Source organism: Somniosus microcephalus, chromosome 30 (assembly GCF_052327205.1).
Source record: "Somniosus microcephalus isolate GS21.2 chromosome 30, FLI_Smic_1.0, whole genome shotgun sequence".
NCBI lineage: Eukaryota > Metazoa > Chordata > Chondrichthyes > Squaliformes > Somniosidae > Somniosus > Somniosus microcephalus.
In genome coordinates, this window is record NC_141016.1 from 28,832,849 (window position 1) to 28,860,093 (window position 27,245).

The 27,245-nt window shown below is 48.0% G+C and overlaps 1 protein-coding gene and 1 pseudogene across 2 annotated transcripts; one reads left to right on the forward strand and one right to left on the reverse strand.

The window, feature by feature from the left end:
* Nucleotides 1-26,737, forward strand: LOC147098063 (outer mitochondrial transmembrane helix translocase-like). Of its 2 annotated transcripts, none has more exons than XM_085971293.1 (10): nt 1-127; nt 11,685-11,866; nt 13,070-13,168; nt 14,570-14,690; nt 15,934-16,134; nt 16,506-16,612; nt 17,074-17,163; nt 17,892-17,942; nt 18,049-18,221; nt 20,349-26,737. In XM_085971293.1, the coding sequence occupies exons 2-10, from the start codon at nt 11,693-11,695 to the stop codon at nt 20,467-20,469; spliced, it is 1,137 nt and encodes a 378-aa protein (XP_085827419.1). In that variant the 5' UTR covers nt 1-127; nt 11,685-11,692; the 3' UTR covers nt 20,470-26,737. The 2 variants fall into 2 exon arrangements, with proteins under 2 accessions (XP_085827419.1, XP_085827420.1); XM_085971294.1 differs by having other exon boundaries at nt 11,688-11,866.
* LOC147098064 (uncharacterized) lies at nt 3,410-6,281 on the reverse strand (annotated as a pseudogene).
* Nucleotides 26,738-27,245: the final 508 nt, after the last annotated feature.

Genomic DNA, 27,245 nt, shown 5'->3' on the forward strand with positions numbered 1-27,245 from the left:
CGGCGTCCGGTCGGACTTTGTTGCCAGTTGCAGAGAAGATGGCGGCGGACTGGTGAGGAAGGTGGTTGGGGTCAGTTTGTGGTCGAATGTCCGAGCGTTTCGCCTTAAACTGAGCGACCGGCGACAAGTAAGGACCGCGGCCGTTAAACGGGACATTGCTTGTCGCTGCCTCTCGTCCCAATCACACCTTGGTGCCTTCTGCAATCTCCTCCATCCACCCACCCCCCTCCCGGCGCTGCCATCCACCGTGCCCCCCTCCGTCCATCCTTTACACTGTCAGCCGTGGCTCAGTGGGCAGCACTCTCGCCTCTGAGTCTGAAGGTTGTGGGTTCAAGTCCCACTCCAGAGATTTAAATCTAGGCTGACTCTCCAGTACAGTGCTGAGGGAGTGCTGCACTGTTGGAGGTGCCGTCTTTCGGATGAGACGTTAAACCAAGGCCCTGTCTGCTCTCTCAGGTGGACATAAAAGATCCCATGGCACTGTTTAAAAGAAGAGCAGGGGAGTTATCCCCGGGGTCCTGGCCAATATTTATCCCTCAATCAACATCACTAAAAAACATGATCTGGTCATTATCACATTGCTGTTTGTGGGAGCTTGCTGTGCGCAAATTGGCTGGCGCGTTTCCTACCTTCCAACAGTGACCGCACTTCAAAAAGTACTTCATTGGCTGTAAAGTGCTTTGGGACGTCTGATGGTCGTGAAAGGCGCTATATAAATGCAAGTCTTTCTTTATCCCTGGGACCTGGGCTGAGAGTGCTGCTTGCCCGCCTTGTCACTACTTGAACCACTTCAAAGTTCTGGCCCCTTGCCTGTTGGGCGGTGCTCGCCTCGTATGCAGCTGGAGTGTAAATGTGTCTACAAGTATGTTAAGAGAAATAGGGTGGCTGAGTAATGTGGGCCCTTTAAAGACTGATGCAGGTGATATTGTAATTGAAAATAAGGAAATGGCAGACTTGCTAAATAATTACTTTGTATCGGTCTTCTCAGCAGGGATAAAGGATAAAGTACCAGAGATACGAGGAAAAATAATAAATCAAGGGGTGGAACTTACTAGATTTATCACAACAACAACAATAACTTGTATTTATATAGCGCCTTTAAAGTAGTAAAACACCCCAAGGTGCTGCACAGGAGTATTATAAGACACAAAATTTGACACCGAGCCACATAAGGAGAAATTAGGGTAGGTGACCAAAAGCTTGGTTGAAGAGGTAGGTTTTAAGGAGCATCTTAAAGGAGGAGAGAGAGGCGGAGAGGTTTAGGCAGGAAATCCCAGAGTTTAGGGCCTAGGCAACAGAAGGCACGGCCACCAATGGTTGAGCGATTATAATCAGATGCTCAAGAGGGCAGAATTAGAAGAGCGCAGATATCTCGGCGGCAGCGGGGGGGCGTTGAGGTGGTTGTGGGGCTGGAGGAGATTACACAGATAGGGAGGGGGCAAGGCCATGGAGGGATTTGAAAACAAGGATGAGAATTTTGAAATCGAGGCGTTGCTTAACCGGGAACCAATGTAGGTCAGCGAGCACAGGGGTGATGGGCGAACGGGACTTGGTGCGAGTTAGGACACGGGGCAGCCGAGTTTTGGATGAGCTCAAGTTTACGTAGGGTGGAATGTGGGAGGCCGGCCAGGAGTGCGTTGGAATAGTCAAGTCTAGAGGTAACAAAGGCATGGATGAGGGTTTCAGCAGTGGATGAGCTGAGGCAAGGGCGGAGACTGGCGATGTTACGGAGGTGGAAATAGGCGGTTTTAGTTATGCCGCGGATATGTGGTAAGAAGCTCATTTCAGGGTCAAATATGACGCCAAGGCTGTGAACAGTGTGGTTCAGCCTCAGAGAGATGGAGTCAGTGGCTAGGGAATGGAGTTTGTGGCGGGGACCAAAAACAATGGCTTTGGTCTTCCCAATATTTAATTGGAGAATTATGTTAAAAAGACACAAATATTGACAATGCTGCTGCTGGCATTGACAGTCAGTTCGCTAGACGCATTGGTGACATGCGTGGTCTGAAACACGGATACGCAGCGTTATCGATCCCAACACACTCTGGACCGGTTGTAGCAATTAAACAGCTAGATGAAAATTTCTGCTTAAAAAGCAGTGCACGCTGGGCCCTCTCCATGGTGTTCCGACCCGAGTCCTGTTGCTAATGGCATTAATTTTGGCCGCTGTATACTGTCGATGGGAATTTTCATGTAAACAGAAATTTGGAAGCGGTGTTAAGTGAGAAAGAAGGGAGAAGCGGGGAAGAGTGCTTTCGAGTAGGGTGGCAAGTGAGTGCCAGTGTTTATTGAAGGGTGGAGTAAAGAGTTGCTTCATGAATTTGGGTGGGTGGGGAGCGCAAAGGACGGAATAACAGTGCCAGGTCAAATTAACTGGGAAGGAGAAGAGTGGCAGTAGAAATGGACAGGTGGGATGAGCAGTGCCTCTCTGAAAGAGCGGGGAATTGGATAGATATAGTGTCTCTGACCTGCAGCAGGGTGGTGGGAATGGGAGAGACTGGCTGAGCAGTCCAAGTTTCTCCAGTCTTGGCTCATATCCCTGACACTGGGGATCAGCCTAGCGGCTTTTCTCTGCAATGCCTCTAGCACGTCAGTGTCATAGAAACAGAGAAGATAGGAGCAGGAGTAGGCCATCCCGCGCCGCCATTTAATGAGATCATGGCTGATCATCCAAATTCAGTACCCTGTCCCTGCTTTCTCCCCATATCCCTTGATCCCTTTAGCCTCAAGAAATATATCCAACTCCTTCTTGAATATATTTAATGAATTGGCCTCAACTGCCCTGTGTGGCAGAGAATTCCACAGGTTCACCACTCTCTGGGTGAAGAAATTCCTCCTCATCTCTGTCCTAAATGGCTTACCCCTTATCCTTAGACTGCGACCCCTGGTTCTGGACTCCCTGGCCATCAGGAACATCCTTCCTGCATCTAGTCTGTCTAGTCCTGTTAAAATTTTATAAGTTTCAATGAGATCCCCTCTCATTCTTCTAAACTCCAGCGAGTATAAGCCCAATCGACCCAATCTCTCCTCATACGTCATTCCTGCCATCCCAGGTATCAGTCTGGTGAATCTTCGCTGCACTCCCTCCATGGCAAGAACATCCTTCCTCAGATAAGGCGACCAAAACTGCACACAATACTCAAGGTGTGGTCTCACGAAGGTTGTTTCTGTTTCTTAACGACCAGAATTGGATGTAGTATTCAAGGTATGGTTTTACTAGAACACTATAAACTTTATTCGTTACTTCCTCACAGGAATGTGTGAGGATCACTCTAGGTGGGAAGCAGCAAACGTGAAACCACCGAAAGCATCCACGTTCACACTCCGCCCATGAAATCATCGGCTCTGAGCTTCGATGGCTGGGTGGGTCGCTTCTGGCAGAGTGTCGTTTTTCCTTTTTCCCCCCTTGCTATTTCTTGCTGAATGTTCCCCAGGCATTCGATCCCTTTGTGTGTCCGTGTTGTTTGGCGCCCACCTGCCAGCAACCTCGGCGCTCCTGGGGGCGCTGTGCGGCTGTCTTGCCGGCTGTCCGAATTCGCAAGTTGGTGGTTGCGTGTGAGCGGCATTGTTTTCTTCCGTTGGCCCGCGAGGTGCCTGGTTCTCCCAACTGTGACGGGCCGTTATCCTGCTCCCTTACGCTCACTGTATCCAGGTTACGATGATTTTCCCGCATCTGCTTCACAGTGTAATTGGTGAACTCTGCATCGAATGACTGTAGATCTGCAGGTATCTCTGCAACCTGCTTGAAAGAGGTCTTCTGCAGGACTGCAGCGTTGGAGCACTCCTCCTCCAGGATCTCATCGTAGAAGACCAGCGCTTTAAGGCATTTTTTCATGGATGAGGAGGAGTGGATCAGTTTTTTTTTTATCTTGGCATTCTGCGACTCAATCTGATTATTGGTGTTATTCCCGAAAGTCAGAACGGTACTTTGGGGATATGCTGCTCACATCTCCTCCTGCGGAACCCAGTTATTTAACAGCTACTCCTGCAGGGGTAGGCGAAGCTGCCCAATCCTTGCTCTACACCTTGTCAGTTTGCCCTGAGAGCCTGCGTTCACCATCTCTCTGCAGATGCCAAATAATTGCTGCTGTCTAGGATGGTCCAGTGTGTAGCTGCAGATGCTCCTTCTCGTGTTCAGTATGACATGGAACTGGCAGAGTAACCCCGTGACCACTGGGAGGTGCTTCTTGAATGCGTTGATCTCCTTATCTATGACTGCCGTCTTCACCCGATCAATGCAGGATCCCGTCCTTTCAGCGAACACTCCCATGATTTCATACAGCATCTCGGCTGTCTCATTCCTCATCATGGCGTAGAAACATAGAAGATAGGAGCAGGAGTAGGCCATTCGGCCCCTCGAGCCTGCTCCGCCATTCAATGAGATCATGGCTGATCATCCAAATTCAGTACCCTGTCCCTGCCTTCTCCCCATATCCCTTGATCCTCTTAGCTTTAAGAAATATATCTAACTCAGCCATGATCTCATTGAATGGCGGAGCAGGCTCGAGGGGCCGAATGGCCTACTCCTGCTCCTATCTTCTATGTTTCTATTCTTGCTGTCATCATCTGCTTTGAGTCATGTCTTTATATTGCGAATGTCGCGCAGGGTTACTACCTTGTTGAATTGCCGCTGAATATAATCCTTCAGCTGCTTGTTCCAAGGTTGCAGCTTCACCAACTCCTCCACTTTCTGCAACTCGCCCTGGCTGAGTCTCCTGGTGTAGAAAGGGTAAATATTCTGGACTCCTGATGTGGCGGGTATACACAAGCTGGTGTGGGGTGTCACGTAGGTTACTTTTGGTCACATAGTAGGTCAATATGATGATGGCCTCGCAGCGCATGGCGAGGTGTCGGGGAAAAAACTTGCAATGAGACATGGAGCTATTAGTTGGGGGAAGTTCTCAAGGTGTGCAAACTCCCGGAGTGGGGCGAGGGGAGGGGAGGGGCGGTGCCCTGATCTGCTGCTGCTTTCTTCCCGGATTCTGCCAGGGAGTCCTTTGTCCTTGGATCCTGGGGGTGGGACACGTGCAGGCAGGGTAAGCTGGAACGAGCGATCCATTCCCTGCACTCTGTGTGGTGCTTGGTTTGGCTGCATGTGGTGGGGACCTGGAGGGGGGGGCTGATTTATTGATGCCGGCTGATGTGGATGATATGAACCAGAGGCGACGTAAGGGAAAGCTTTTTTCTAACGCAACGAGTGGTTAGGATTTGGAATGCACTGCCTGATAGGGCAGTGGATACAGATTCAATAGTAGCCTTCAAAAGGGACTTGGATAAATACTTGAAGGAGAAACAATTGCTGGAATATGGGGAAAGAGCGGAGGAGTGGGACTGACTGAATTGCTCTTCGAAAGAGCCGGCGAAGACCTGATGGGCCGAATGGCCTCTTTCTGTGTTGTAGTCTTCTATGATTCTATTTTGTGTCCATCACTAGGGAGGCAGTGGACTCCCTGGTACTCCCCTCAAAATCTCCTCCCATCCCCGCCGCCGAACTGCAGCGTCACGGTAGGCGGCTTTATTGATTGGCTCTGTGTGTGCTGGGTGTGAAGATCGTACTTTGGACTCGCGCTCAAGACTAAGGCTATCAGGTTTCTAAGTCGCACTCGACCCTGACTCCCATCAGGCATATCTACTGCTCACCACTGACCTACACTCACCAAATGTCGCCCTTGGTCATCCACTCTCCTTCAGCTCCCGTCATTCTGCGTCACTGGGATCCTTTCACGGCTCAGAGCGCGACGTGAACGGCATGCTACGCATTCAGAAGTGTCCCATCATGCAACGCCTACTTCTGATTCGGTCTCATCCCAGTGGAGCAGCTCCATGGATGCCCATAGTGGACGCAGCATTGTTTCAACGAGGCATACTAGAAGTGGCTGGGAATTTGGATCCTCATCCCTTGTTCTCCGTCGTAAGAACATAGGAGGAGAACTTGACTCCCCATTGCCTGTAAGAAGAAATGATTTGTATTGTAAATAACATGTTAATAATCGTGGAACACAAACACTGCTGTGTGACACGGCCAGGAAGCAACCACATTACCTGTTGAAACTCCTCCAGTTTAGTGTTGAAGTCATCATAGATGTCAAACTCCAGGGACATAAAAATGGCAAGAAGTTGCTCCTTTTGTATCGACTGGAGTACCTATCATAGACATCACCTCGGGAAAACTGCAAATTGATCAAAAAACATGCATCAAATTAAGGGAAACGGAAGGCTCATCATAGACCGTGTGAGACTAGACACCTAATGGCAGGCACAACTCTCACCTGGTCACTCATTGTTGGCTCTACGTTAATCTCTCAAGGCGATTGATAAAGTGCCGCATAATAGACTGGTTAGCAGCAGCAAAGCCCATGGGATTTAAAGGGTCCGTGGCAGGCAGTAACTGCAGTGCGGTTAAGCACTGTACCCAGACTCTCACTGACTCTCACATATGTTCTCACTGATTCGTATGGCTGGAGTGAAGGGGAGCAAACGGCAGGGAGTCCCCACACGCACGATACCTGCAGTATTGAGTAATGGGACGGGGGAAAGGAAAAGACTCGGAACGCGCACTTCAATGCGTTCAAGCAGCACAGGATATCAATCTCCCCCCTCCCTCCCACCCTTTGCCCAATGCCTCAAGATCCATCCAACTGCATCTTAACTTTCCCAAGACTGTCACCTTCTCTCAGCTCTTTATTCCACTGTCTCACCACCCACCGAGTGTGATAGAGTTCAGCGAGAGAGTAGGATGGGGCAGTTGGGGTTGCTGATCCTAATGAGGCAGTGACGAGTGCCCCGATGGGCTGTTCGGAGGATGCCGAGAGAGAGACGGAGGGAGGCTGTGGGCTTATCTAAGAGGGAGTCAAGCCTGGGATGGTGGCAGGAGAGTAGGAAGGTCGAGGAGTGCCGAAGGGTTGGGGTAAGGATTTAGGAGGGGGCAAAGTACCCGCAAGGGGAGAAATTTACAGGGCTATGGGAAAAGAGCAGGGGAGTGGGACTAATTGGATAACTCCGCCAAAGAGCCGACACCGGCACAATCGGCCGAATGGCCTCCTGTGCCGTATCATTCTGTGATTCTAAGTGGGGGAAAAAAGCATGACGACAGGAGAGGAGGGGCCTAGAAGGGGTAAAAAGAAGAGGAAATAGAAGTGATGGGCTCGGATCTGGAGCGGCAGCCAAAACGCACATGTGAATGGACGCAAGGAATCTCAAGTTACATAGGTCTGGTTACAGAGAGATTAGGATTGATATGTCATGGTAAAAAACGGGAATAGAGAGGCGACAATAAGAGGGAGTCCAAGGTTAAAGTCAGAGGTCCTGTGGTGGGATAAAGTTGACGTAGGTGGGTGGAGTAAGCTTGGAGCATCAACTAACATGGCCAGGTTCCGAGATGGGTGTGGTGGGCATGAATCTATTTGAAGGGTAGAGTATTGGAGCAAGAACTTCTGGAGGTATTTCAGTGGGTATGAGGAGGTGTGCAGAATCAACAGTGGGACAGAAAAATGGTGGTGAAGTTGGAGGTCACCATAAGATCCAGAAGCGGTGGAGAAACGGACTGCGGCCCAGGAGTGAATTTCTGGCCAGGAACCACACGCTAGCAAAATAAAGCTAAATAACTAGTAGGGCAGTCGTAAGTCTGGGGGAAAAATGGTAATGGAGAAAATAATGAGACTGAAGATAGACAAATCTCCAGGGCCTGATGGTTTCTGCCCCAGGGTATTAAAAGAAGTAGGTGAGGAAATTGCAGATGCTTTAGTCATGGTCTTCCAAAACTCTCGATTTAGGAATTGTCCCCTTGGATTGGAAAATTGCCAATGTCACTTACTTATTTAAGAAGGGTAGGAGAGAGAAGCCAGGAAGTTATCGACCTATTAGCCTAGTGTCTGTTGTGGGGAAGTTACTAGAATCTGTTATTCGGGACAGAGTGACTGAACACTTGGACAAATGCGAGAGCCTGCATAGATTTGTAAAGGGTAAGTCATGTCTATTTGACCTAGTTGAATTTTTTGAGGCGGTTACTTCACGTGGTTGATAAAGGAGTGTAAATGGATGTTATTTATATGAACTTCCAGAAGGCATTCAATAAGGTTCTATGCAAGAGATTTAGCAAAAATGAGAGTGCATGGAATTAGAGGCAACTTCTTGATATTGGAAGGAAATTGGTTAGGCGGTAGGAGACAGAGAGTAGGGATAATGGATATATACTTAAATTGGCAGGATGTGCCTAGTGCTTTCCCCAGGGATCTGTGCTGGTGTCTCAGCTTCTTACTATATTTGTCATGACTTAGTTGAAGTTTTCTGACGACACCGAGTTAGATGGCACAGTAAATAATGTAGACGGGAGCAGGAAGTTTCAAAGGGACATTGATAGATTAAGTGAGTGGGCAAAACTGGCAGAGTTCAATGTGGGAGAGTGTGAGGTCATCCACTTTAGAGTATTTTCGAAATGGTAAGAAGCTAGGAACCGAGGAGCAGACATTTACGGGTCCATGTACAGCAATCACTGAAAGGTAGTGGACGGGTACAATCAATAATTAAATGGAATGTTTGCCTTTATCTTGAGGGCTGGAATACAAAGGGATGAAAGTTATGCTACAGTTGTACAAAGCTGTGGTTAGACCACATCTGGAGTATTGTGTTCAGTTCTGGGCACCGCACCTCAAGAAGGATATATCGGCCTTGGAGAGGGTGCAGCACAGATTCACCAGAATGATACCGGGGCTAAAAGGGTTAAATTACGAGGACAGGTTACATAGACTAGGCTGGTATTCCCTGGAGTATAGAAGATTAAGGGGTGAGGGTGATCTAATTGAGGTGTTTAAGATGATTAAAGGATTTGATAGGATAGTAGAGAGAAACTATTTCTTCTGGTGCAGGGAGTCCAGAACAAGGGGGCATAAACTTAAAATTAGAGCCAGGCTGTTAAGGGGTGACGTGAGGAAGCACTTCTTCACACAAAGGGCAGTGAAAATCCAGAACACTTTCCACCAAAAAGTTGTTGAGGCTGGGGGTCAATTGAAAATGTCAAAACTGCAGGGTTCTGGCCTCCATATTATATAAAGGGTATAGAGGCACTGAAGGTGCAAAAAAGATTTACCGTAGGTGGCAGAAATGATACCAGAACTGAGCGGGTATACAATCTAGAAAAGAGACGACTGAGGGGCGACCTGATAGAGGTCTTTAAAATTATGAAAGGCTTTGATAGGGTAAACATAGAGAAAATGTTTCCACTTGTGGGGGAAACCAAAACGAGGGGCCATAGATATAAGATAGTCACTAATAAATCCAATGGGGAATTCAGGAGAAGCTTCTTTACCCAGAGAGTGGTTAGAATGTGGCACTTGCGGCCACAGGAGTAGTTGAGGTGAACAACATTGATTAAGGTATAACATGTATACATGATAACATATATAGGAGAATAAAGCTCCAGTTAATTGTTAAATTGGACACAACTAATATACGGGAATAAAGCTACATTTACTTGTTAAATTGGACAATTTTAAGGGGGTTGCATGTTGCATGAACAGAGTGACCTGGGGGTTTACGTACAGAAATCTTTGAAGGTGGCAGGGTAAGTTGAGAAGACTGTTATAAAAGCATACGAGGCCCATGGCTTTATAAATAGAGGCATAGAGTACAAAAGCAAAGAAGTTATGCTTAACTTTTATAAATCGCTGGTTCGACCTCAGCTGGAGTATTGTGTCCAATTCTGGGGACCACACTTTAGGAAGGATGTCATGGCCTTGGAGAGGGTGCAGAGGAGATTTACCAGAATGGTTCCAGGGATGAGGGGGTTCAGTTATGTGGGGAGACTGGAGAAGCTGGGGTTGTTCTCCTTAGAGCAGAGAAGGCTAAGGGGAGATTTAATAGAGGTGTTTGAAATTGAGGGGTTTTGTTAGAAATGATTTCTACTGGCAGGAGGGTCGGTAACCAGAGGACACAGATTTAAGGTATTTGGCAAAAGAGCCAGAAGGGAGATGAGAATTTTTTTTACGCAGCAAGTTATTATCTGAAATGCTCTGCCTGAAAGCAGATTCAATAGTAACTTTCAAAAGGGAATTGGATAAATACTTGAAGGGAAAACATTGAAGGGCTATGGGGGAAGAGCGGGGGGGAGTGGAACTAATTGGAGAGCTCTTTCAACGAGCCAGTACAGACACGATGGGCTGAATGGCCTCCTGCGCTGTCTGATTCTGAGAGAGTTTTGTTAGGCAAGGGTATTAAGGAATATGGAACCAAGGCAAGTAAATGGAGTTAAGATGCAGATCCGTCATGATCTAATTGAATGGCGGAACGGGCTCGAGGGGCTGAATGGCCTCCTCCTGTTCTTGTGTTAAGCCCTAGGGTTGCCCTGGAGACTCCAGAATTATTGATTACATTCCCGGACACGGCTGCAAAGCAAACTTAAGAGGAATATCATAGGGGCATTTCACACATTGTGTATTTTTTTATTTGCTTTGAACATTTTCCTGTATTAGTTATAAAAATATTGGATATTGTTTGACTGAGCGGGACAGTTGGAGGTGGGACGTCATGTGATGATCCCTCCAGGAATATGTCCAGTCAGTGTTGGCGACACTACACTAGCCCCTCCGTGAGTCTGCACATGGACTTGGCAAAAGTCACGATATTCGGGTCCAGGAAGCCTGGGATCGCTCGGGGTGGTCTGAGTGTTTACCAATGTTCAGTGTTTGGCCAATGCCCAGGTGGCTATGAAACATGGGTGCACGGTGTCCAGCGGTTTGCTCAAAGCCTTCTGTGACCAATGAACATTGCAAGATATCTAATGCACAGTAGACCCAAGCTGGCAGATACTGCTCGAACCTGGAAATAATGGGTTGAATTGTGCACACCACAACAGAGCAGCTCCCTGATTTCAGACTAACTGCCATGTCTGTGCGCCAATTGCACATCTAACATGAGGTTGAACTGCAGAGTTGTCAGTGTTGGGGAAACCTATGTCGAGAGTGATATTAATACCGCTAATGAGAAGCAGACTTGTAGGCTAGGAGATTTGTTTGACCCATCTCAATTTCATCCCAAGAAGGTATGAGGCCCAACTAGTCCATTATTTGGATAAATCTCGGAGCCCACAAGAGTGGTTTGTGATAGCGTCAGCTTGGCTCAGTTGGTCGCACTCTTGCCTCTGAGTCAGACAGCCTTTCAAATTCCTCTAATGACTTGAGCACAGGCTCTCAGCTGACACTTGAGTGCAGGACCGAGGCGGATGAGACGGCTTGTCTCGCCTCACTGTTGGACGTAGAAGATCCCACGGCACTATTTGAGGCAAAGCAGTGAATACTCCCAGTGTCCTGTCAATATTTATCTGGTAATTCCTGCAAGCTCGTTCTTTCTCTTTCCATGTGGAAAGTGCAAATATTCACACTGGTGCAGTGGAGGGTGGGGGTTGAAATGGGATTCTGCACTGCCGATGGGGTTGAAGGTCTCTGTAGGGAAGGAGTAGAGCTGCTTTTTTATGCAGTCGGCTGTGTTATAGGATGTCGAAAGTGGCAGTGCTTTATTCCCCTGTTCTAACGGCCCTTATCTTAAAGGGTCCATAAATGAGCAATTTCATAGTTCGAGGGGATATCAAAGCGAGTGAAAGCCAGTTACTGTCGCTTTGTTTATTGCTCAGCTGAGTGGCGCTGGTAGGTTTCACCTCTGTACTTTTTATTTTTCCTTCATGGTTTAACAAGTAGCGAACATGCTGCTGAACGAAATTTCGAAAGATACACTGATGCGACCGCTGAGCCGGAGCGAGGTTCTGGGATTGCTCTTCCGCCTCACGGTATTTGGAGCTGCCACCTACTTCGGTATCAAATGGATGGTGGACGCCGTCGATCCGACACGGAAACAGAAGATAGAGGCCAAGAAAAGGGTATGGTTGTCGAGTATAAGCCCCTCTTAAATAATGGAGATCTGTCTGTTAAAATAAGTGTGTTTGGGAACAGGATGAGTCCATTAGACCCTAAGGGGGGGAAATTCATTGGTGACCATTTTGGGTCGCTAACATCGCCTGGGCGCTAAATTTAGCGCCCGGTGAAAAATAGCGCCGGCGATTGTTAATTTCAGTTTTAGCACCCCAAGAAGGAGGTGGAGTGCTAAATCAAGTGCTCCCCTTCTTTCTTAGAGCACTAACCCTGAATATCGGGGTGGTGCGTTCTGCAGCGCTATGCACTGGGCCACGTAGCGCTGCCGTATGGAAGGGCTCTTCCCCTCATTGAAGGGGAGGGCCCAAGCCCACAAGTCTGCGAGGCCCCACCTGGACCACCGGGGAGCTGGGTGCCGTGCCAGCAGCCTGGCACTTGAGTGCTGGGCTGCCAGATCACGGTATGGACCCTGCGTTCAAAGAGGCAACGGGCCGCGACAAGTAAGTTGGCCGATTTTTCTTTCCACCCGCCACCTCCCCTTTAGTTAGTGCCCAGTGAATCTCCTGCCACTCCGTTCCCGCCCCCTGAATCGGTCGCCGTTGTCGCCTGGCGCAGATTCAGGGGGCGTGGGCCAATTTTGCAGGCGGGGCGAAAATGGGGCGCTGCGTGGTCATCGCCAGCGGAGCGGGGCACTACCGGCTACCGCCGCTGCTAAACTCCTGCTGAATTTAGCGGGAGTCGTTAGCGGCACTGCTTCAAGGCGAAAAGTTGTTTACGCCCCGTTAGCGCCGCCGCGGGTGCTAACAAGAGGCGCAAATGCACTGAATTTCTAGCCCTAAAAGCCCATCCTTTTTGATAGATCAACCCCGATCAGCCCATCACACCCCTCAGTCCTTCTCTCATCAGAAACGTGTTCAATTCTCTCGAGCCCATTTGCGCTCCACTTCAATATTCTATAACTACGTTACCCTTTGGATGAACAGTCTCCCTTCTTACCCGTCACTCCCTAAATGTTAACTTACGCTGACTGGGGTTTGCACTCGTTGACACCGTGAACGAAAGGTGCATCCTGCCATTGCACCCCGCTAGCCCCCCCTCTCCCCCATATAATTTCTGCCTCCTATTGTATTCTCTTACATAGCATAAATGTCAAATCTTCACCAAAGTCATGTTTGACTGCAGCCAAAGTGTGTCGTTGATCTGCTCAACAGGCAGAGAAGCTGATGAAACAGATTGGTGTGGAAGGAATCAAACTCTCGGAATATGAATTGACAATAGCAGCTCATCTGGTGGATCCCAGAGCACTGAAGGTGAGACGTTGCCCTGATATATTTGTTGACTTACTAAATCAAGAATGTACCTTTTGATCAGATGCTATCTAAGTTTGGACTGCGCTATCAAGTGCCGATTGTTTTGACACTCTGGGCATTTTGAATTGCGAACTGGAGCCTTTTAGAAATGGCCTCCAGCTCATAATTACAGGAAACTTTTTTTTATCCGGGACCGACGTGGTGCCGGTTCATCAAAAATTCCGGATAACCGAAAGCTATAGTAAAAGATACGGAGAGATGAGAGCTCCGTATAAAGCAACAAACCCTGTTGCTTAGCAACAGGTTCAGAACAATGGCCACAAGTTCCAAGCGTCTCTGTAGCTTAGCAACAGCTGCAGCCACACCCTTGCACAGCAACAGATCGAGGAAGGCAAGTACATTAGGAAGTAAAACTTACCTGCACCTACTCCAGAATTTTGCCAGTTAACCGAGATTTCCGGTTATTTAGGTGCCGGTAAATCGAAAGCTCCTTGTAGTTGCAGCTACTGGTAAGAAAAGCTTAAAGTAAAGACATGAAGGAGGAAGAACACTGTAAAGGGTTTCTGGGGAGCTTATTTTAACTCTAAACCACTGTTGGTATGAATGCGGTGCACAAAATGAGCTAAAACTTGTTTTGGGGGTTGGGGTGGTGGGAAGGAGAAGATTCACTGGACAAGAGACATGCTCGCAACTGAGTGTCAACTTTCTGCAATGGAGTCTCCACAACACACTGAAGATGGGCTCCTGACCCCAGGGCCAGCTGCTGTAAAGTGAATGTATAAACATCTTTAAGTTATGAACAAGGTTCATTTTGCAGATGCACTCTTCAGGATAAGTCCCTTGTGATACAGGAATATCTCTTCTGGAGTCTGTTGGAGAGGTTCTGTTTTTACAGTTCATTTGCTATTGGGTAGAATAAGGTGTCTGTTTGAAAGTGTTATGGGGAGTAGGGCTCATTGGGAGTGAAACAGATACGAGCTGGAGTTAATTACAGTTCTTGTCAGATTGACTCAGTTGGTAACGCTTTCACCTCTGGGTTAGTATATTTTTGGTTTTGAGTCCGTAATCTAGACTGGTGCTCCAGGGCAGCACTGAGAGAGTGCATTGTCGGAGGTCCTCTCCTTCAGGTGGGATGGTAAAACGTCTGCCTGGCCGGGTGGATTAAGTAGACGTTAAAAATCCCAACGCACTACTTGAAGAAGCCAGGGTGTGTTTAGTGTGCTGGACAACATTCCCCCCTCAACCAACAGCAAAAACAGCTGAACTGGCCATTCATCTCATTGCTGTTTAATAGGCTGCTAGAGACACAGAATGGCTGCCATGTTTGCCCAGATAACATCACTCGCTGTGTTTTGTGATGTTTCTAGGTATGTAAATATAATACTATATACATTCCTATAGGTGACATGGCGGGACATTGCTGGGCTGGATGAGGTTATCACTGAGCTGCAGGAGAGCGTCATTCTCCCATTCCAGAAGAGGCATTTATTCCGTGGATCCAAACTCTTCCAGCCACCAAAAGGTGAGGGTTGATTTGTACTTTGGGTGGAGGCAGGGTGGTAGTTGAAGTGCGATGTCCTGTTTAGTACATTAGGTAACGCCAATATCTCGTGACTTGGGATCACGTGGCATATTTAACACGACACAACACACAACTGACATCTGGAAACTCTCCATCCACCAGGTACAGCAAGGGTTAGATACAGAGTAAAGCTCCCTCTACACTGTCCCATCAAACACTCCCAGGGCAGGTACAGCACGGATTAGATACAGAGTAAAGCTCCCTCTACACTGACCAATCAAACACTCCCAGGGCAGGTACAGCACGGGTTAGATACAGAGTAAAGCTCCCTCTACACTGTCCCATCAAACACTCCCAGGGCAGGTACAGCATGGGTTAGATACAGAGTAAAGCTCCCTCTACACTGTCCCATCAAACACTCCCAGGGCAGCTACAGCACGAGTTAGATACAGAGTAAAGCTCCCTCTACACTGCCCCATCAAACACTCCCAGGGCAGGTACAGCATGGGTTAGATACAGAGTAAAGCTCCCTCTACACTGTCCCATCAAACACTCCCAGGGCAGTTACAGCATGGGTTAGATACAGAGTAAAGCTCCCTCTACACTGTCCCATCAAACACTCCCAGGGCAGGTACAGCACGGGTTAGATACAGAGTATAGCTCCCTCTACACTGTCCCATCAAACACTCCCAGGGCAGGTACAGCCCGGGTTAGATACAGAGTAAAGCTCCCTCTACACTCTCCCATCAAACACTCCCAGGGCAGGTACAGCCCGGGTTAGATACAGAGTAAAGCTCCCTCTACACTGTCCCATCAAACACTCCCAGGGCAGGTACAGCACGGGTTAGATACAGAGTAAAGCTCCCTCTACACTGTCCAATCGAGCCCAAAATGATATTTGCATTTTTATGGCTTTATCTACCTGTCCTCGAGCTGTCAGTTTCTCTGTTCATCCATACCCCGTGCTGGGGTAGCAAGACCTGCTCCCTGCAGTAAGTGTATTTTTGTAGTCTGCCAAACTGCTTGCCCATAAGCTCTGAATATTGAGCATCTTAAAACAGGAAATGCAAGATGTGTCAACGTCTGAAAAGTGACAAGCCAGGTCAACATTTCTGGTGCACACGTTTGAGTTTGAAGGTCATCGAAACTGTTTTCTATTTCCGAACCTGGCTTGTGCTAATTGCATCACTTTCTATTTATGATGGATTTCAAATGAGCGCTTTCTTTCTGTGCCTGTGCACAGGTGTGTTGCTGTATGGCCCTCCAGGCTGTGGGAAGACCCTCATCGCCAAAGCCACAGCGAGCGTCGCTGGCTGCCATTTCATCAACATGCAGGCCTCGACGTTAACTGATAAGTGGTACGGAGAGTCGCAGAAACTGGCAGCTGCCGTCTTCTCTTTGGCTGCAAAAATTGAACCTTGTATCATATTCATTGATGAAATAGGTAAGTGCTGACTTCGCTGGCGAATGATTGCTTGGGGCTCCAGAACGTTTCTCCTTTGTCAGAACCTGAAAGAGAAAAGCGGGATCTGTTATTCTATATATTAACCCCCCCCCCCCCCCGCCTTGAGTTCCTCGATTAGATTCCAGCCTGTAACTCAGTCCTGGGTGTCTGTTATTCCATGTATAAATCACTCAAACCCATCAATTAGATCAACACCTTCAGGTGGGGCCTGTGATTGTTGGGTATTGTGGATAATGATCGAGGGGTAAGTTTAACAATCCCGGCTGATTTACTCTCGTGTCCCCTGCCCTCCGCCTGCTGCCAGTCTGTACCCCGTTGATCTTCACTAGTGTCTGTGTTCTATCTGCTAGATTCCTTTCTGCGGAATCGGTCCTGCACTGACCACGAAGCGACGGCCATGATGAAAGCACAGTTCATGAGCCTGTGGGACGGACTGGGCACTGACACAGATTGCCAAGTAAGTGGGCAGCTGTCTGAAACCAGCTTAGGCGGGGTGAGGACCGGAAACAGAACTCTGTACCTACATATTCCAAGCTGCTTTACGTCTGTGTTGCTTGCGATGACCAATTGTAAAACCATAAGTTTAAAAATGGGGATTTTAATGTTACAGGTTATGTGAATGAAACAGGAAGTCCATGTTTTTGAGTGTAGTGATTTGATTAAAAGTTCGTACTTTTAAATCCTACTCAGATTTAATTGTCAGATTACAAATGAGTATGGCTGAGACCTGTGGACCCCATATTCCAGCAGGAGCCAGCTCCTTCAGCAGCAGAAAGGAGGAAGGAATTAACTGTAGAAGCCCCCATATCCCAGGAATTAAAATCAGACGTATTCATTATAATTAAAAGGAAGTGTTGGGAGGTGAGAATGTAGCACATTTTGCAGTTTTAGTTTCCCGTTTCTGTGCTCTTTCTGTAGGTGATTGTGATGGGTGCTACAAACAGGCCGCAGGATGTGGATCCAGCCATCTTGCGAAGGATGCCCAGTGCATTCTATGTGGGCCTACCCGTGAGTGATCGACTGTTACACCTCCTTGACTTTTCTGTGTGGTTCTGGTGACGGTGTTGGTTTCTGAGTGGACCTGAGCAGTGTCTGGGAGAGGGGGCGAACGGAGGCAATGGACCAAGAAATTCAAATCCCACTGAATGAATGGCATAGAAACTAGGAGCAGGAGTAGGCCATTCGGCCCCTCGAGCCTGCTCCGCCATTCAATGAGATCATGGCTGATCATCCAAATACAGTACCCTGTCCCTGCTTTCTCCCCATAGCCCTTGATCCCTTTAGCCTTAAGAAATATATCTAACTCCTTCTTGAATATATTTAATGAATTGGCCTCTACTGCCTTCTGTGGTAGAGAATTCCACAGGTTCACCACTCTCTGGGTGAAGAAATTCCTCCTCATCTCAGTCCTAAATGGCTTATACCCCTTATCCTTAGACTGTGACCCCTGGTTCTGGACTCCCCCGCCATCGGGAACATCCTTCCTGCAACTAGTCTGTCTAGTCCTGTTAGAATTTTATAAGTTTCAATGAGATCCCGTCTCATTCTTCTAAACTCTAGCGAATATAAGCCCAATCGACCCAATCTCTCCTCATATGTCATTCCTGTCATATCAGTCTGGTGAATCTTCACTGCACTCCCTCCATGGCAAGAACATCCTTCCTCAGAATGTTACCTCCATGTTCACTTGTCTGATTTTAAAATGGGAACTAACTTGTTTTTGTGTAATCCAACAGAGGCAGAGACAGCGGCAGGAGATTCTGAAGTTGATCCTTTCTGGTGAATGTGTGCGTGTCTCACTCCTTTTCTCAGTTTGTGTTTGCTTCTTGCCCTTCTGGTATAAGTTGTGTGCATTTATTGATTTTTGATTTTTTTTTTTAATGTTCTTTCCAGTTGAGCAGTGGCGTGAAGCTGAAAGAAATAGCGGAGAAGACGGAAGGGTACTCTGGCAGTGACCTGCGGGAGCTGTGCAGAGAGGCAGCAATGTACCGGCTCCGTGACTTTGTCCGTAAAGAACAAATGGAGCGCATCGCGAGGCAACTGCAGGCTGCCGACTTTGAGGAAAGGTGCCTCTCGTTGCTGCGGGCTTTGTACCATTGAGGGGCATTCATGCTTGGGCTGGGAGGCGCCTAAAGGCAAAGTTTATGCCACAATGGGAGAGTTAACACATGTAGCAGGATGATAAGGTGGGGGGGACAGAAGGGAGCAGTGAAATGTGAACACGTCCCTTTCGGAGAAAACATGGGCAACTCGTACCCGTGTGCCCTGCAGTTCCATCCACTTGCCGTTTTCCATCACAGTGTGAGGAAGCATCACTTCCCAGCAATGCCATGGGTAGGAACTGTTTCACTGTCCTTTCTCTTCCCCCTCTCCTGTGGCTAACAAAATCAGCTGTGAAGCTAGATCCTGGTTTGTGGTGCCAGTTTTGCCCCCTCCTCTCCTGAAGGTGCTGACTATCGCTGTGGTACGGTTTAATGTGGCGGGAGGGAGGAGGACAACCAGTGGCCAATCTTTTTTTCTTTCTTCATTCATGGAATATTGGGCGTCAATGGCAAAGCCAGCATTTATTGCCTCTCCTTAATTGCGCTTGAGAAGGTGGTGGTGAGCTACCTTCTTCAACCGCTGCAGTCCGTGTGGTGTTTTCCTAGCAGTTTGATACAACTGAGTGGCTTGGTAGGCCATTCCAGAGGGGCAGTTAAAAGTCAGCCACATTGCTGTGGGTCTGGAGTCACATATCGGCCAGACCAGGTAAGGGTGGCAGATTTCCTTCCCTAAAGGACATTAGTGAACCAGCTGGGTTTTTACAACAATCCGGTAGTTTCATGGTCACCATTACTGATACTAGCTTTTCAATCCAGATTTATTTAATTGAATTTAAATTCCCCAGCTGCCATTGAACTCCGGATCATTAGTCCAGGCCTAGTCCAGTAACATAACCACTATGCTACCGTTCCCTAAATGCGTAAGCCCCGACACTGGGTAATGCCAGTCTATTTGCTCTCTCACACGAGAGGTGTGCACACACAACTCCCACTGCTGGCGTCTAGAGAGGGAGTTCAGCGTATTTAAAGGTGCATGGGCTGAGAGTCCATTCCCACTCGGACCTCACCGTCCGCAGCCTCTTGCATTGTTCCACGGAAACTCAGCGTAAACTCGAGGAACAGCACCTCATCTTCCGATTAGGCACTTTACAGCCTTCCGGACTCAATATCGAGTTCAACAATTTCAGATCATAATCTCGGCCCCTATCATATTTATATATATTTTTTATCCACACTTTTGGTTTGTGCCTTTTCCTTTTTTCTCTCTCTCCCACATGGCAGCTGTCTCTCACTCTGCCAGCACATTTCACACTTCATCTAGCGCCATTGTTTGTCTCTTTACCTGTCCTATTACCATCTCGTCTCGTCTTGAATATCTCTTAATGTCTCTTCACCTCCCGCAGACCTTCCCTTTTGTTCTTTCATCCCCTCCCCCATTTCCCAGCCCCCAAACTGGCCTTTTAATCTGTTTCATTTCCTGCATTTTTCTCAGTTCTGAAGAAGGGTTTCGACCTGAAACGTTAACTCTGTTTCTCTCTCCACGGATGTTGCCTGGCCTGCTGAGTTTTTCCAGCGTTTTCTGTTGTTATTTGAGAGTTCAGTTACTTCAGCGGTATATCAGCCACAGACCTCGCTTGGCCTAGGATTAGTGGAAGAGACCTGTCGTACACTCGGGGATTCCTGTAGTTGTTGTCCCACCCAGTGAGGGTGACTCCACTTCAGTGAAGACCTGTTTAGTGATTAAAAGTGACAATGGCTTTGGATCCCTCTCTATTTTCCCCTCCAATCTTTCATCCCCCCGAATGTGCGAGTTGGATGACAACGGGGTCGAGCTCGCATTTGATGGCCTCCCCACAGTCAGGAATCCTGCTTCTGCTCTCTGTCATGCACGTGAAGACTGGGCACTTGGGTGAGATAGGAAACTGACCAGTGCCCAGGGAACCGTACGCAAGCGAGTTAGTGGGTTCAGGAGATGGGGGGGGGAAAATTGGGTGGGGGGGCGGTGGCGTGGTGGAGTAGAATAAAGCAGATCAGATAGACAGCATTGAAAGATGAATTAGTTTGGGTCATTGGGCTGCAATGTGAAGCAGCCATCAGTATCCAGTAGGGCTATCGGGGAGGACAATCTAATGTATGCTCTGTATTTTTAAGCTCCGTGGATGAGGGTCTGCGAGCGATGACTCAGACGGACCTACGACTGGCCTTGGAGAAGATGAAAGAATCAAAGGCAGGGACTGGCACTCTGATACTGCAAGATACTCCTGTGGACTGAGCGGAGCACACGTTGAGCAACACTGACCAATGGGTTTACTTGTGCAAGTCACTTTCATTTGTTTGAACGGCAGTTCTGTAGACTTCTTGCTGTTACAGTTAAGTTTCACAAATGGGCTACCTTCCCTTCATGAGATTGGACTGCAGGTGGTGCTAAGAAGCCATCCACACTCATTCTCTGTCCGAGCGACAGTCGGCAACTTCCACTGCTGGCTTCAAGAAAGGGATTTCAACATACTTGCAAGGTGTGTGCGCTGAGAGTTCAGTGACTCAGCGTACGTCTGGTAGAGACCTCGCTTGGCCTCGGATTAGTGGAAGAGCCTATTGTACGCCCAGGCATCCCTGAAGTTGTTGACTCGCCCAATGAAGATGACCCCCACTTCAGTCGAGAGCTAGTCAGTGACTAAAAGTGCCAATGGCTCTGCTGTATTTTCCCATCCAATCTCTCCTCTCCTGCAGTGCTGACTCTGACTGGGGTGCAGTACCACAGGTGACAACAGCCCTCCGGCGCCTCACCAGAGTGATCTATTCTCAATTGTGAGCCATTTGGCCACAGGGTAGGGGGTGCAGCCTAGCCCAGCCTTGTCTAACAGGGGGCGGCTCAATAATAGTCAGGAGCAAGAAACCTGCACCATTTCTTCCCCCCACACCCCCTAATCCAGGCGGCTAAGATCAATTGTTGCACACACTCTACCACTCACCTGAGATCAACTCATTCACCATAAACCAGGGGGTCGAATCTTGAACCTTCCTCAGTTCCACATCAGGCACTTACGTCCGTGTCAGTCGCGCACTCGCCTCTCGAGTCCGAAGGTTGTGGGTTCACGCCTCACTCCAGGACTTGCACACGCACAATCTAGGCTGACACTCGAACGCTGTGCCGGGCGGTGGGGGGGATGGTGCGGCGCTGCACTGCACCAGGGGCACCGCTGAGGTTGGGGGGGGGGGGGTGGGGGAGTGTGGCGTGTGTTGCAGCAAGTGTATTCCTTCTGCTGGGAAGTTGTCGATTGTTTAAAAAAAAAAACCATGGCATTATTTAAAGAGCAGCTGGGAGTTCTCCCGGTGCCCTGGCCAACATTCCTCCCGTGACCAATTCCACAAAAAAACAGATGAACTAGTACAGGAAACTTTGGTTTATCCGGAGGTTAACTGTCCGGAATGCTCGAGCCACCGGCAAAATTCAGGAGTCGGTTCAGTAAGTTTTTTTTCTTTTCGTTGCTTTTTTTTCCACTAGTCAGGCTCTGCAAGGTCTCGCTAAAGCTGTTGCTTAGCTACAGAGATGCTTGCAAGCTACGGCTGACTGTTTAGAAGCTGTAGCAACAGGGTTTGTTGCTAGATACGGAGCTCAAAAGCTTCCGTATGTTTTAACATTAGCGCTGGTTTGTCCGGCAGTTTTGATGGGACGGCAACAGCTCGGTCCCGTCGGTGCCGGATATCACAAAGTTTCCTGTAATTCATCTCGCTGCGGTTTGTGGGAACCTCTGTGCAAAGTGGCTGCTACATAACAGTTACTGCACTTTAGGATAATGAACTGAGACTTTTCTCGGTGGTCTTACAGGGTGCTTCATAAGTGCAAGTTTGTTTTACCAGTTGAGCCACCATGAGAGCTGGTTTTGGCTTTTGTATCTCTACCCATTGTATATTCTTCCAACAAGGCATCAGCTTGGCTCAGTGGGTAGCACTCCATCTTCCAAGTCAGAAGGTTGTGGGCTCGAGTCCCACTCCAGAGACTTGAGCACAAAATCCAGGCTGGCACTTCAGTTCAGTGCTGAGGGAGTGCTGCACTGTCGGAGGTGCCGTCATTTCCAATGAGATGTTAAACCGAGGCCCCGTCTTCCCTCTCGGGTGGACGTAAAAGATCCTGTGACACTATTCAAAGAAGAGCAGGGGAGTTCTCCCAGCCAATATTTATCCTTCAACCAGCACCTAAAAATAGATGGGGTCATTTATCTCATTGCTGTTTGTGGGAGCTTGCTGTGCTCAAATTGGCTGCTGTGTTTCCTACATTACCACAGTGACTAACTACACTTCAAAAGTACTTCACTGGCTGTAAAGCACTTTGGGAGGTCCTGAAGTTGTGAAAAATGCTGTAGAAATAGAAGTCCTTTCTAATAACTGACATTAATTATAAGTTCAAATTAATTGAGTAGTTTCCTCTCTGATAACACCATGAGACATTGCCAAGCACTGCTGTGTTTACAACTTCGCCTTCATTTGTTACCTTGATTGCAAGATGGGGAAGATGATTCAGCCCATTTATTTCAATCATCTAGAAAAGCCTACAGTCCCAACTGTTTTTTAAATGCCTTCACTATCCTACCTCAAACTGAATGCCAGATACAGATCATGCTTTGCACGATGAGCTTGGTGACTTCCGTCCTAGATTTGTGTCTCGCTGGTTTCCGTCTGTGCCGCCCTGTCCTAGTGTGTCTGCTGTACCAGCTGATCTCAGTCAGGGAGGCAGTATGGTAGCACAGTGAGCCCTGGTGCCGCTGGAGTGACAGGGAGTGGAAAATCTGCCAGCATTCCTGCTGCTGACCTATGGCACCCATCCCCATTACATAGAATTTACAGCACAGAAACAGGCCATTCGGCCCAACAAGTCAATGCCGGTGTTTATGCTCCGCACAAGCCTGCTCTCACCCTATCAGCATATCTTTCTATTCCTTTCTCCCTCATGTGTTTATCTAGCTTCCCCTCAAATGTATCTATACTATTCGCCTCAACTACTCCCTGTGGTAGCGAGTTCCACATTCTCACCACTCTCTGGGTAAAGAAGTTTCTCTTGGATTTATTAGTGACTCTCTTATATTGACGGCCCCTAGTTGTGGACTCCCCCCACAATGGAAACATCTTCTCTACGTCTACCCTATCAAACCCCTTCATAATTTTAAAGACCTCTATCAGATCACCCCTCAGCCTTTTTTTTTTCTGGAGAAAAGAGCCCCAGCCTGTTCAATCTTTCCTCACAGTTGCACCCCCTCAGTTTTGGTATCGTGCTTGTAGATTCTGTTTTGAACTTTCTCCAGTGTATCCTTATCCTTTTTCTGTAATTATGGAGATCAGAACTGTGCACGGTATTCCCAAGTGTGGTCTAACCAACTTCTCGGCTTTTCAATTCTATTCCTCTAGCAGTGAACCCCAGTAACCTGTTTGCATTTTTTCATGGCCTTGTTAACCTGCATTGCTACTTTTGATGATTTGTGAATCTGTGCACCTAGGTCCCTTTGCACCTCTACCCCATTTAGACGCCTATTTTCCAAGGAGTAGGTGGCCTCCTTATTCCTCCTACCAAAATGCACCACCTTGCACTTGCCAACACTCACTCTGTAAGTTAGCACATAAAGAATGGCTAGTTTCAGGAGGCATGGGAGAGTGACCAGTACCACAGCTAGAGTCAGCATCTTCAGAGAGGGGTAGCGAAAAGAGGGAATTGCCAATCCGTCTTATTTTTCTTTAAGTGGTCTTATCTGAGCACCTGATGGATGAAGCTTGTTTACATTTAGTATATTTTAAACGGAGTTGACTTTGGTGCGTACACATTGAGCTGGAGTGGAAGTTAAATGTCTTCAAACCCTGACAGTAGGCCAAGGGCCACAGGTTGAAACTGGGGAAAGGCAAATTTAGGACTGATGTCAGGAAGTGCTTCACATAGGCAGTGACCATAAGAACATAAGAACATAAGAAGTAGGAGCAGGAGTAGGCCATACGGCCCCTCGGGCCTGCTCCGCCATTCAATAGGATCGTGGCTGATCCGAACCTAGACTCACGTCCACTTCCCTGCCCGCTCCCCGTAACCCCTAATTCCCTTATCTGCTAGGAAACTGTCTATCTCCGTTTTAAATCTATTTAATGTTGCAGCTTCCACAGCTCTCTGGGGTAGCAAATTCCATAGATTTACTATCCTCTGAGTGAAGAAGTTTCTCCTCATCTCAGTTTTGAAAGGGCAGCCCCTTATTCTAAGATTATGCCCCCTAGTTCTAGTCTCACCCATCAGTGGAAACATCCTCACCGCATCCACCCAATCAAGCCCCCTCACAATCTTATATGTTTCGATAAGATCACCTCTCATTCTTCTGAACTCCAATGAGTAGAGGCCCAACCTACTCGACCTTTCCTCATACGTCAACCCCTCATCTCCGGAATCAACCGAGTGAACCTTCTCTGAACCGCACATGACATTAATCCTATGATGGTGAGGGAGTTAACTGAGACGCTCCTGAATGGATGAGCTAGAATAGGCTGAATGAGCTTCCTTGTCTGTATCCATCCGGTGGCTTAAAAACCAGTTAAACCATGGTTTCTTCAGAACTCTTTTACACACACAGCGTACTGCTGGGTCTCCTTGTGCCCTGGGTCAGCACATACAAGAAAAACATTCTGATATTTATATTAAAACACAAAGCTGGAGCAAAGGATATTTTTTTTTTTGGCCTTTTATTTTTAACAAGCAAAAGCCGTACTTGAAGACTTCGGCCTAGAAATTCGGTTGCGGGTCCGCCAGGGCTTTAGCGCCCGAAATTTTGCGCCGGCGTTAATGCCGCTGCGCCCGACGAAAATTCGGTTGCCCCAGGCCCAGACGGCGGCGGGCGCTAATGGAGGGTTTTTGCGCCTCACTATGGGCGTTCAGTGCAGTTTTGAGGTGCTAATCCCCCGCTGCGGCACCCGAGGCGGTGCGGCAGGCTGGGGTACTGCAGGCCTCCTCCTTCTGTTAAGGAGGAGCTGCCTGCAGCCGACCGCTGGCCGGTCGATTCGCCCGACAAATGAGCCCGGCACCTCGGGGAAGAGCCGGGCTCGCGGGCCACACACATCAGTGCCGCGGGGGGGTGGTGGAGGAGTCCGGGGAGGGAGGTGCGGGCAGGCGGCCGCCGGGAAAGCGGCCGGCCGCCGCTCCACCTTTATGCGCCGGCGCAAAGGTGTATAACATCCCTTTCAACAATCGTTGGTTGCGGCTGCCACGGGCGAGGCGGCCGCAACTGAATTTGGGCTTGGGGCCGGGTTACCACGGCAACCGGGACGCTGCGCACACCGATGACATCATCGGTGCCGGCGCAGCGCTACCGGCTAACGCCGATGGTAGGGCCCAACGCAATTTCGTTACCAGCTATAATTCCGGCGCAAGACCCTCTAACGCCTCTAATTGGGCGCTAACCCCACCGAATTTCTAGGCCTTCATCTTTTGCAGGTTTTAAGCCTTGTATGCTGTAGCCAGCAGCGTGAGCGAATCCTGCCCAGTGCAGTGTCCACCAGCCAACTCAATAGGAGGAAAGCTGTTGGCCGGTTTAGAAGACTCGTGTAAGTATACTGGGACAAGGCCAAACAGGAAAGAAAGATCACAGTTTGTTGCCTGATTTTATTTGTGGTTATTTTGCAGTTAACATTTTTTACAATTACACATTGTGAATGGGATTTCTGAATTTCTAACTGAACTTTACCAAACATCTAGATCCCTTTGCACCTCGACCCCATTTAGACGCCTATTTTCCAAGGAGTAGGTGGCCTCCTTATTCCTCCTACCAAACTGCACGACCTTGCACTTGAAAACACTCGCTCTGTAAGCTAGCACATAAAGAATGTACAGCTGAATCTGAGGGCAGGCGCAAGATGCCCAGATGATTCCAGGAAGACATGAATTTAATTTTGGGACCTTGGTGTTTGTGGGGACTTTAGCTGATTTACCTGCACAACCTGCCACTAACCACTTTTTTTTAATGCTAATTTGTGATATAGTGGACTGAAAAAGTATCACAAGATAGGAGTGTTCAAAAATCAATTCAATGGAAGACTTTTATTTTGTCCAATTTCCTCCTCTCTCCTCTCCTGAACGAGTGGTGTCCTTAAGGTTCTACAGACTCCAGCAGCCTTTGATACAGCTCGGTTCAGGAGAGGAGGGGGAAAGAAGAGGTGCTTCTGACCAATTAGAATGGTCCTCCAAAGGTACAGCTTGGTAAGCTGTGCCAAAATAATACAATATCCCTGCAATAATCTGCACTGACCACAAGTTGATGTGTCTTTGTGTTTACGAAACTTGAGTAGAAAGGATTTTTATTACTAATATATTGTTCCATGTGTGTATATAATTTGGCATCATTGACTACTGTACAGTGGAGGGGGCTGGTGGGAGAGACTTATTTTTGATTTGGTCTTTTGTTACAAGTAGTTCCATTGACTGCAGTTATCGGCCAGCCCAAGTTTTCCTTGGATTGCTAGTAAATTATCACCGTGAGATATCATTGTAAAGAGATGCAAAATAAACAGATCTCAATCTTGCTGTTGCTTAAGTCATTTTTTTTTTAAACCAGCAGATAGTGTTGCTTATGGAAAACTGAAGGACAGGCGCATTATACCACGTAACGCGCAATGTATTATTCTGTTGCTAACCTGGCATATTCCTTTCAGGCCATGAAGTTTAACTGCCGTGAACAGGTACACCCCGTGCAGCCTTTAGACAAATGAGGTCAGTTAGAGAATATTTACTGTTTCTGGGAATTTGTAAATCCCTGGCTTCTTGTCAAGGTCCAAAGAAACCAGTAAGAAATGTCTGAGACCTTTCTTTCTGTTTCATTATGTGTCGCATGGCTGCAATCAAAACACACGTGCATTGAGATTGCATTTGATATGCACTTCCTGTTTAGCACACTTGTAATGTCATAATTTCTCCGTCGCACTATAGTTCCCAGCGAAACCGTAGAAAATCAGAAGTGAAATCAAGTGAGGTTGGTGGCTGGAAATCTACCAATGAGAATCTATTAAGGGCGTAAGAAAACTAACCATTCC

Bases quoted from the DNA above. Each gene is read 5' to 3' on its own strand.
- LOC147098063 (XM_085971293.1), top strand. From the start codon at position 11,693: ATGCTGCTGAACGAAATTTCGAAAGATACACTGATGCGACCGCTGAGC. The intron at 11,867-13,069 runs GTATGGTTGTCG...TCTGCTCAACAG, and splicing joins AGATAGAGGCCAAGAAAAGG to GCAGAGAAGCTGATGAAACA. The intron at 14,691-15,933 runs GTGAGGGTTGAT...GCCTGTGCACAG, and splicing joins ACTCTTCCAGCCACCAAAAG to GTGTGTTGCTGTATGGCCCT.